The 11,743-nt window shown below is 38.8% G+C and overlaps 1 protein-coding gene across 1 annotated transcript in view; it reads left to right on the top strand.

Moving 5' to 3' along the window:
- The first annotated feature begins 1,846 nt into the window (after positions 1-1,846).
- KLB (klotho beta) overlaps positions 1,847-11,743 on the top strand; it is a 44,800-nt gene continuing 34,903 nt past the window's right edge. The window contains exon 1 of the mRNA XM_008017616.3: positions 1,847-2,671. Coding sequence (XP_008015807.3) covers positions 1,847-2,671 — 825 coding nt within the window. The remainder of the gene's footprint in view (positions 2,672-11,743) is intronic.

Raw genomic sequence — 11,743 nt, 5'->3', positions numbered from 1 at the left:
GCCACCTCATCTGGCACAGAGACCAGACTATTAACCACTCTGCCTCTCATTCATATGTGATACTTCAAATATTTAAAACATTAATTTTTTTTTTTTTTTTTTTTTTTTTGAGACAGAGTCTCATTCTGTCACCCAGGCTGGAGTGCAGTGGTGCAATCATGGCTCACTGCAGCCTCGACCTCCTGGGCTCAAAGCAATCCTCCCACCTTGGCCTTCTAAAGTGCTGGGACTACAGCATGCACGACCACACCCAGGTGGTTTTTAATTTTTTTTGTAGAGATCGGGCCTCACTATGTTCCCCAGGCTGTAAAACATTAAATCTTTTACAGGTTATTTGGAGGCTATTGATTCGGCACAATATTTTTTTCTGTAGGTGCATGTATTTCTTTCTGTATGTTTATCTTTATTCCAGAATCATGCTGAAGGTTGTCTATGCCTTTGCTATTTTCTTTTTCAGGTTTTTCTTTCCTTTTTAAAAACAAATATTGCCTATTCTTCAAGTGAACTTTCATAACAATTTTCTTTTTTTTCTTTTTATTTTGACATCGGGTCTTGGTCTGTTGCTCAGGCTGGAGTGCAGTGGTGCGATCTCAGCTCACTACAACCTCCACCTCCCGGGTTCAAGAGGTTCTCCTGCCTCAGCTTCCCAAGTAGCTGGGATTACAGGTGCCTGCCACCTTGCCCAGATAACTGTATTTTTAGTAGAGACGGAGTTTCAACATGTTGGCTAAGCTGGTCTCGAACTCCTGACCTCAAGTGATCTGCCTGCATTGGCCTCCCAAAGTGATGGGATTATAGCCATGAACCACTGTGCCTGGCCTCTCATAATAATTTTCTTGAACTAAAATTTGGGATTAGACCGGGCATGGTGGCTCACACCTATAATCTCAAGCACTTTAGGAGGCCAAGGCAGAAGGGCTGTTTGAGCCCAGGAGTTCAAGACCAGCCTGGGGGATGTAGCTAGATCCCACCTCTACCAAAAAATCAAAAATCAGCTGGGCATGTTGACATGTACCTGTTGTCCCAGCTACTCAGGAGGCTGAGGTGGGAGGATTGCTTAAGCCTGGGAAGTTGAAGCTGCAGTGAGCTCTGATGACACCACTGCACTCCAGCCTGGGCTACAAAGCGAGACTCTTGTTAAAAATGAATTAATTAATTAAAAAATTAGAGATTGGAGAATTTTAGTTAAATAAATAAAATTTAAAAATAAAATTAGAGATTAGAGGACTTTAGTTAAGTGTATTAAATTGTAAAGTATTCCATTTTTCCATCCACAAAGTGCTATATTTTCTCATTGAAGTCTTTCAAGTCTACCGATAAATTTTCTTGAAATAGGTAACATTTATTAAGCTTGTTCTTAGGTGTGTTAGAATTTTGTGGAGAAGTGTCATTTCTGACTGTGTTTTCTAATTCCTTACTGTTAGTATGTAGGAATGCTGTATACTTATATATGTTATTTTTCTTGATAGGTGAGATTATAAAATTACCACACAAAAACTGTAAAAATAGAAAAGGTATATACCTTATTCAATAATGTTCAAAACATTCAGAAAAGGTTTGGGTCAATATGAAAGGCTACACAGAATATAATGTGATTGTAATTCAGTGTTTACATAGGTGTTAGTTACACATTTAAACTCTTGTCACCAATGCATTCTCATCTAATTTTTCCCATAATGAAAGAGAAGGAGACGCATTGGTGACTGCAATAGGGCCACCTCCCTCAAATTACGTTGCTCTCTATGACCCATCCTCAGTCTCCCAGTTCAAGCTAATCATTGACAGAGCTTTACAATCACAAGCTTTTACTGAAGCTTTGATAAGACAGTCCAGCAGTTGGTGGCAAATGAAGCCAGGCTGTGCGGCAGGATCTCCAGGGAATGAATGGATTTTCTTCAGCACTGATGAAATAACCATACGCTATAGGAATACAATGTCCAACGGGGGACTGCAAAGATCTGTCATCCTGTCAGCACTTATTCTGCTACGAGCTGTTACTGGATTCTCTGGAGATGGAAGAGCTATATGGTCTAAAAATCCTAATTTTACTCCGGTAAATGAAAGTCAGCTGTTTCTCTATGACACTTTCCCTAAAAACTTTTTCTGGGGTGTTGGGACTGGAGCATTGCAAGTGGAAGGGAGTTGGAAGAAGGATGGAAAAGGACCTTCTATATGGGATCATTTCGTCCACACACACCTTAAAAATGTCAGCAGCACGAATGGTTCCAGTGACAGTTACATTTTTCTGGAAAAAGACTTATCAGCCCTGGATTTTATAGGAGTTTCTTTTTATCAATTTTCAATTTCCTGGCCAAGGCTTTTCCCTGATGGAATAGTAACGGTTGCCAATGCAAAAGGTCTCCAGTACTACAATACTCTTCTGGACTCTCTAGTGCTTAGAAACATCGAACCTATAGTTACTTTATACCACTGGGATTTGCCTTTGGCCCTACAGGAAAAATATGGGGGGTGGAAAAATGATACCATAATAGATATCTTCAATGACTATGCCACATACTGTTTCCAGACATTTGGGGACCGTGTCAAATATTGGATTACAATTCACAACCCATATCTAGTGGCTTGGCATGGGTACGGGACAGGTATGCATGCCCCTGGAGAGAAGGGAAATTTAGCAGCTGTCTACACTGTGGGACACAACTTGATCAAGGTACTGTACAGCTCGCTTCTTATTATAGCTTCAGAAAACACTAACAATTTACCTTCTGCCTCAGTAATTCTCTTATTGAAATCAAGGCAACTGATTTCAGGCTAATTCACAAGATCTATCCTCAAATTTTGTATTTAAGTTAGTGTATGTTTTATTTATCTAAGCTATTTTTAATGTATTAATCCAATCAGTTTTTTTCAAAAGTCGCACTTTGAGGCTATTTTTAAATCTACCATCATACACTTGAGCTTACTTTCATTCTGTGGGAAAACAGTGCTTCATAAATTTAATTGTTGGAACGCTTTTCTGACAACGTGCAATTGTTTCAGAATTATGTTAAGGCACAACCATTTCAACTATATATTTGTTGTTAAGGATAGCTAACTTAGCTAATAAGTAAATAAAGTAAGTAAATAAGTAAGTTAAATAAATGTTAGCTAACTTATGCATATTAAATGCAGAAATTTAAATGTACTTCACATTTGATTTTATTTGTGTTACATAGCAAAAAAGAGAGGGTTAATTGTTATGGGAGCTAAACACATTTCTTCCCATAAGAACTGGGAAGAATGTGCTCTATGTACTAAAGCAATTTTCAAGCAGTGTATTTCAAAAGCTAGAGATTATGTTGAGAAATGTTAACATTAGTAAAACGATAGTGAAAATGCAAGCAAAATCATAGGTAATATTTACTGAGTACTTATTATGCACCACAGACTACATTAAGTATTTTACATGCATCGTCACAATTGATCCTCTTATCCTCTTAACAGCCTTATGAACTAGTCTTCTTATTCTTCCCATTTAAAAGATGAGGAAACTGAAGCTTAATGAGATTAAATAATTTTCCCAAGGTTAAGGAGTAAAATACAGCTGTTATGGACATGGTTTTTTTAAATGACAACATAATTAACACTAACTGTCTTCATTAAGAATGTTTTGAAAAGAAGACTCAGGAATTTTCAAGAGATTTAAAATTAGGAAAAATAAGTTATTCTGCACACCTGTTACATTTTAAAAATGAAAAAACTTTTATCAATTTTATAATGTGCTACAAAAAGTAATTTAATTATTAATAATCAAAAGCTAAGTATACAGAAATTTTTAAAAAGAGCAACATAAAATAATTCCATGTCTGAATTTGTACATACAAAAATATCTGCTATCACTTCTTTTCTTTTTGAACTTTTCTGGATTATTACACATGTGCATTGTACTATGGTTTCAGACACATCTGCCCTTGGAGTAAACAGATTGCATTATAATTTCAAGGTCATTTGTACATTTTTAACTAGAGTTGTATATAGAACATATTAATGTGTGGGTATACTATGATTTGACAAAATAAGGCCTTAAAGGGGAGAAATTGTATAAGTATTTAAAAGTTATCAAGATTATGCATGCAAAAGTTAGAAAAATATTCCTTTCGTTTAGTCCTTTTAATTTTTTTTTGTTTTTTTTGGTTTTTTTTGAGACAAAGTCTCATTCTGTCACCCAGGCTGGAGTGCAATGGTGTGGTCTCGGCTCACTGCAACCTCCACCTCCCAGGTTCAAGCAGTTCTCCTGCCTCAGCCGCCTGAGTAACTGGGATTACAGGCACGTGCCACCTTGCCCAGTTAATTTTTGTGTTTTTAGTAGACAGGGGTTTCACTATGTTGGCCAAGCTGGTCTCGAACTCCGGATCTCATGATCCACCCGCCTCGGCCTCCCAAAGTGCTGGGATTACAGGTGTGAACCTCAGCCAGTCCTTTTAATTATTAAAACAATTCATGCTCATGTACATTTAAAAATATCAGATTGGGCGGGGCGCAGTGCCTCATGCCTGTAATCCCAGCACTTTGGGAGGCCGAGGTGGGTGGGTCACGAGGTCAGGAGTTCGAGACCAGCCTGGCCAACATAGTGAAACCCCCTCTCTACTAAAAACACAAAAATTAACTAGGCATGGTGGCACGTGCCTGTAGTCCTGGTTATTGGGGAGGCTGAGGCAGGAGAATCCCTTGAACCCAGGAGGCAGAGGTTGCAGGGAGCCGAGATTACGCCACTGCACTCCAGCCTGGATGAGAGTGAGACTCTGTCTCAAAAAAATAAGTAAATAAAAAATAAAAATATCAGATTGTACCAAAGGATCTAAAGTGGAAAAAGTTAAATCCCTCTCCCTCTCTCCACCTGACAATCCCAGGCCAAGGACACTACTGTTAGTCGTTTCTTATACATTCTTTTTAAAGTTTTCTATGCAAATATATGCATGAATATGTTTAACCTTTGTATAAAGAAAAATATTCTAAATTGTTGAAAAGTCATTACCTGGAAAAATGTCAACAATTAGAGTTTTCATGAAAATGTATTTTAAGGATTAAAGCCTTAAAATTGGCTGATAAGAATAAACAGACAAAAAGCTTTAACAGATGTTGCTTCCAAATGTAGTTGATAAAATGACATATTTTCAGATGTTTTTCATTTTCCTCTAATTTGAGATATTCTCTGCCTTTAACACAAAATTAGCACTTTCTGGTCGTGAGATAAATTTTATTATTTTAAATGGAGGGATATGTTTTTCAACTATTGTGTTTTCCAAATAACGTTTGTATTGCCTTAAAAGTTCTAAATCACTAGACTAAATAAATGGTGTGAGGGGTCCTTGAAATCAGTCAGAAAGTGAAATACACTGCATGGCCCAGTGACTTATAGCACTAAAGAAATCTTGCAATGATTTGGTAGCCTGAGGTGAACTTGTTTTTCCCACTTGTCCCCTCGCTGTCTTGACTTTCACGTAGAAAACATTAATTTGGTATTTTATGTTGCAATGAAGTATTTCTTCCTTATCCTGCCCCCTTGTGACCCAGAAGAAGCATTCTTTAGGAATGGTTTTTAGACCGAAAACATTTATTGAGCTACACAAGCCTAATATAAAACTGAATTCTGGGGGGTTATGGACCCCTTCATTCCCTGCTTCTCAGATAGAGAAAAGGTTTCATGGTGGCTATTGGGGTTCTTTTCATTCCAGAATGATCTGGAAAACTCCATCTCGGTTTGAAATGTTCCCGTTTGGAGGAAACCTGAATGGTCCAGAGGGTCCCGAGACTGACCTGCAATTTAGATTCCACTTTATTGCAGATCTAGGGAGTACCTTAATGCGAGTCTAAGACTCAGGTAAAAATTTTCCATAATCACATCTACTATTGGACGCCTCAATTCTAAGTTTTTGTTTTTGTTTTGTTTTGTTTGAGACGGAGTTTTCGCTCTTGTTGCCCAGGCTGGAGTGCAGTGGCACAATCTTGGCTCACTGCCACCTCCGCCTCCTGGGTTCAAGGGATTCTCCTGCCTCAGCCTCCCGTGTAGCTGGGATTACAGGCATGTGCCACCACGCCCGGCTAATTTTTTGTACTTTTAGTAGAGACAGGGTTTCTCCATGTTGGTCAGGCTGGTCTGGAACTCCTGACCTCCGGTGATCCGCCCGTCTTGGCCTCCCGAAGTGCTGGGATTATAGACGTGAGCCACCGCGCCCGGCCTCAATGCTGTTTTCAACAGTATTTGAAATAGAATGAGGATGTCTTTTTTGGTTTGGCCTTTTTTTTTTTTTTTTTTTTTTTTTTTTTTGACAGCGTCTCACTCTGTCACCCAGGTTGGAGTGCAGTAATGCCATCTCAGCTCACTGCAACCTCCGCCTCCCGGGTTCAAGCAGTTCTCCCACCTCAGCCTCCTGAGTAGCTGGGATTACAGGCGAGTGCCACCACACCCAGCTAATTTTTGTATTTTTAGTAGAGACGGGATTTCACCATGTTGGCCAGGCTGGTCTCGAACTCCTGACCTCAGGTGATCTGCCCACCTCAGCCTCCCAAAGTGCTGGGATTACAGGTGTGAGCGCCACTGCACCTGGCCCTGGCTTGGCCATTTTTAAGCATGGTAATCATCACTTTAAATATCATCTCTAGGCTGGACATGGTGGCTCATACCTGTAATCCCAGAGCCTATGAGTTCGAGACCAACCTGGGCAACATAGCAAGACCCCCATCTCTATTTAAAAAAAAAAAAAATATCTATATATTGTAAGTGAAGTAACTCAGGAATGGAAAACCAAATACCATATGTTCTCTCATATAGTGGGAGCTGAGCTATGGGTATATTGAGCTTATGTATGCATTTGCATACCCATAGCTCAGCTCCCACTATATAAGAATGACATAATGGACTGTATATACAGAATGATATATACCTACATACAGAAGAATATAATCAACTTCGGAGACTCAGAACGGGGAAGCTGAGAGAGGAGTAAGGGATAAAAAACTACATATTAGATACCATGTATACTCCTCTGGTGACAAGTACACTGAATTCTCAGACTTCACCCTTACACAATTCATCCGTGTAACTGAAAACCACTTGTACCCCAAAAACTATTGAAATTTTAAAAATATTTTTTTTTTTTTTTTTTTTTTTTTTTTTTTTTGAGACGGAGTCTCGCTCTGTCGCCCAGACTGGAGTGCAGTGGCCGGATCTCAGCTCACTGCAAGCTCCGCCTCCCAGGTTCACGCCATTCTCCTGCCTCAGCCTCCCGAGTAGCTGGGACCACAGGCGCCTGCCACCTCGCCCGGCTAGTTTTTTGTATTTTTAGTAGAGACGGGGTTTCACCATGTTAGCCAGGATGGTCTCGATCTCCTGACCTCGTGATCCGCCCGTCTCGGCCTCCCAAAGTGCTGGGATTACAGGCTTGAGCCACCGCGCCCGGCCTAAAAATATTTTTAAAAAGAGAAATATTATGAACATTTACATTTCAAAAAGACATGAGTAAATAAATATTATCTATACTCTTTGCAACAATCTTGCCAGGTAACTATTACCCTCATCTCACAGTGTGATATTTTGGACATGTGTCATATTGCTCCCCTATATAAAATCCATTAGTGGCTCCCCCAAGCTTTGGGGATAAAGTCTCAATTTTTCACCAAGACCTTTGAGACACAATTCCCAGCCTCCTTCCTGGCCACTCTCCCATCCTCTTGCACTTCATGTTCTATCATAACACACTACTACTGCCAGTGTCTCAATCTCTCCTTACTATTTCTCTCCACCAGCTTCAACTATCTCACTCTGTCTAGCACAAATGCCCTCTTCACTTCGTGATGGTCACCACCTCCAAGTTATTCTTGCCCCTTTAAGATTTAAGTGCCCCTTCTGCAGGTTCCCCATAAGATGGGTTTGTTTCTAGCATAACACTCATACGACATGATACTTTTTCATCTCCCCAGCTAGACTGAGAGTTCTTTCAAAAAGGAGAGACAACTTTTAAATTTGCCTTTATGTTCTCAGCACCTAGCACAGAATATTTATACACGTTAGTTGTAAATGTTGATTAAATGAGTGGTTTAGGATTTCGGTCTTAAATACTGTAATCAAAAACCAGTCTCAAGTTCAATCTTCATATTTCATTGCATTATTGCAAACTGTTGAAATATTGCTTATATTAATCGAGTAGTATATTAGTCAGGACTTTTTTGGTGGTAAGTTACAGAAATCTAATTCAAATTGGCTTAAGCAAAAAGGGGCAATTTCCTGGTTCAGTAACCAGACCACAGGGATGAATGGGCTCAGTGACCAGAAAGGCCCTTTATCTCAGCCTCTCACGTCTATTTCTTCCTCGGGTTGTGTCATTTTCTCCTTTGTAGAGGGAAGATTTCTCTCTCCCAAGTTTAGTTTTTTAAATCCCAGAAACGTATTTGGCCTATTCAGCAAAGCCCTGAGGGTTCACATTAGTAAAGGCAGTAATGTCTGTTTTCATTCTATTTTTAAATCAATAAACACATATAATAATTTAAATTTGTACATTTCCCTTTTAGAATGGAACATTTGAGAGTCTCTGAGTAAACATGCACAGAGGTTTGGGAAGGTGAGTTTGCTCATGAGACAATAACTCATTCTGTTTATAACTCTACTAAATATTGCCAAAGCTGGGCAGAGTTACTCCTGCCTGTAATCCCAGCACTTTGGGAAACCGAGGGAAGAAGATCCCTTGAGTCCAGGAGTTCAAGACCAACCTGGGCAACATAGTTTATTGTAGAGACGAGACAAACCTTGTCTCTACAAAAAATAAAAAATCAGCTGAGAGTGGTGGCACATGCCTGTAGTCCCAGCTTCTTGGGAGGATGAGGTGGGAAGATCACTTAAGCCCGGGAGGTCGAGGCTGCAAACAGCTGTGATTGTGCCGCTGCACTCCAGCCTGGGTGACACAGCAAAACCCTGTCTCAGGAAAAAAATAAATAAATTAATTAATTAAATAAAACGAAAAATACTGCCAACTTCCATGATAGTTTTGACCATTTCTTGACTTTAAAACTCTTTGTCTTTTACTAGTCATATTGGATTAGGGGGGAAAATGTTATCTTTCATAGATAAATACTGTTTACAGAGTACAAAGATTTCTCAAACCTGGTCACCATTGACATTTGGGGTCAGGTAATTCTTTGTTGTGGTGGGCTGTCCTGTGCAATGGAGGAGGTTAGCAGCATCTAAACTCTACTCACTAGATGACAGTAGCTCCCCCATTTTCAGTGTTGTGACAATCAAAAATGTCTGCAGACCTTGCCAAATGTCCCCAGGCAGTCAAAATTCCTCCCGCTCACTCCACCCTTAAAACCACTGACTTATTCTATAGTAGACAACTGGTTAAAGACGTGAAGCACAAAGAATAAGGACATTGACATGTAACTAGTATGAGGGGCATAAAGATGATTATTTTACACGATTGCCTCAAGGAGATCTTCACCAGATGTATAAGTTGCATACAGAAGCTCAAAATTAATGTATGGCCTATTCTGTTTTTAGGGGAAAAAAAACAGTGCTTTTAAAATGTTGAAAGAGGAAATAATATTTAATCATCAACATGATTACATCTAGTTTGGCTTTTCACATATCGAGAATAAAGACTGTCCCTCCTGGCTTTGCCTTATTTGTGAAATACTTGAAGAAGCTGCCCCCAAACTATTTTTCTTATATTAATCGTTAGTTATTCATGAACAAAACACTAATCTTACTTTTTTAAAAAAACTTGTCCTTTTTTAAAAAGCAAAATTTGGCCAGGCGCGGTGGCTCATGCCTGTAATCCCAACACTTTGAGAGGCCAAGGTGGGCGGATCACGAGGTCAGGAGTTCGAGACCAGCCTGACCAACATAGTAAAACCCCATCCCTACTAAAAATACAAAAATTAGCCAGGCGTGGTGGTGGGTGCCTTTAATCCCAGCTACTGGGGAGGCTGAGGCGGGAGAATTGCTTGAACCCGGGAGGTGGAGGTTGCAGTGAGCCGAGATCACACCACTTCACTCTAGCCCGGGTAACAGAGCAAGAATCTGTCTCAGAAAAAAAAAAAAAAAAAAAAAGCAAAATTCAACTATTCAAACAAAACGTTACATAAGCAATATTTATTCATTTTTGATGCTATACCTTTGTATTTCACAAAGCTTGGTGGGGGGTGGCTTTTTTGATTGGTGTTTTGAGAAGGAGTGATTCTCATGCCTCAGCCTCCCAAGTAGTTGGGATTACAGGCATGTGCCACCGCTCACGGCTAATTTTTGTATTTTTGGTAGAGACGGGGTTTCACCATGAGGCTGGTCTCAAACTCTGGGCCTCAGGTGACAGACCTGCCTCTGCCTCTCAAAGTGCTGGGATTACAGGTGTGAGTCACTGCGCCTGGCCAAAGTTTGGTTTTTTATGTGTCACTTTGTGTTCTATTTTTCTGGTTTTTTGTTTATATACATATCTAGATATATCTAAGTGTCATTAGGTACTCTTGTTTACTAAAATATTTTTCTTTTAGAAATCTATTTTGAGGCCAGGTGCAGTGGCTCATGCCTGTATTTTCAATACTTTGGGAGGTCAAGGCAGGAGGACTTCTTGAGCTCAGGAGTTCGAGGCTGCAGTGAGCTGTGATCATGCCTCTGCACTCCAGCTTGGGTGATAGAGGGAGACTGCGTCTCTAAAAAAATAAAAAATAAATAAAATTTTAAAAATATTTAAGTCATAAAATGTTTTTCCTTATTACATAATGAAAATAATTTAAATAATGTGTATTATTTATTAGATGGTTAAATGCCCAAATTTATGTGCATATATTATTAGCATTTAAAATATTTATTTATTCTATTCATATTTTAAATTTAAATAGGCCTTAAAATACAATAGTCAATAAATATATTTATATAAAATAAAATATATGTCAACGCTTTTTGTATTTTTTTATTACCACACACAAATGATGAAATAATTTTTAAAATTCCTCGTGGGTTCAAGAGATTGCTTAACACTGTGAAAGAGGCTTTCAGGATAAGATATGTTGGGAAACCCTACTCTAGGTCAAGGCCTCACCAGCTCTTTCTTGAGCCTAGGATACAACTGGATTGCTTTCCTATTTTTCCACTTCTTTGAGTAACTTTGTCTTAACATTTCTTGGCATAATTCCTTCACAGAAGCTCACACATGCTGGACACGTGTTAGGCATTCAATGCATTTCAATTTAAGGAAGATCTACCTTGTTCCAGAAAGGATTTAAACCTGCAACAACAACAAAAAAGTGGATTGCAGGCACATGCACACACACACACACACACACACACTCACAGGCATAAACATTAGCCTTTTCAGAACATGCAAATCAATTAGATATGTCTGTTTCTTTAAAATATTGTATATTAAAAACCCATCTTGAAACAAGCTGCAGCATTTTGATGACTGTTAAAACTCAGTGATGTGTTTATGAGGGTTTATTATTGTTTCTATTTTTGTGTATTATGACAATTTCCATAATTAAAAGTAAAAAATAAGTAAAATAAGAAGGTAAAGAGAATATTTTACATTTAAAGATAAAAGACTTTTTCCACCAAGAAACTAAAAAAAAAAATTTTTTTAATCTTCATATAGTTCTCTTCTTAAAGGCTCTCTTAAAATTATTAAACAAAATTTAGTATTTAAACTGCAAAAATAAAGGTCAAGTGCAGTGACTCATGCTTGTAATCCCAACACTTTGGGAGACTGAGGCAGGAGGATTGCTTGAGTCCAGGAGTTCAAGATCAGCCTAAGCA

Source organism: Chlorocebus sabaeus, chromosome 27 (assembly GCF_047675955.1).
Source record: "Chlorocebus sabaeus isolate Y175 chromosome 27, mChlSab1.0.hap1, whole genome shotgun sequence".
NCBI classification, from domain to species: Eukaryota; Metazoa; Chordata; class Mammalia; order Primates; family Cercopithecidae; genus Chlorocebus; species Chlorocebus sabaeus.
Note: the sequence above shows the minus strand (reverse complement) of the source record. Positions and strands in the feature narration are given on the sequence as shown.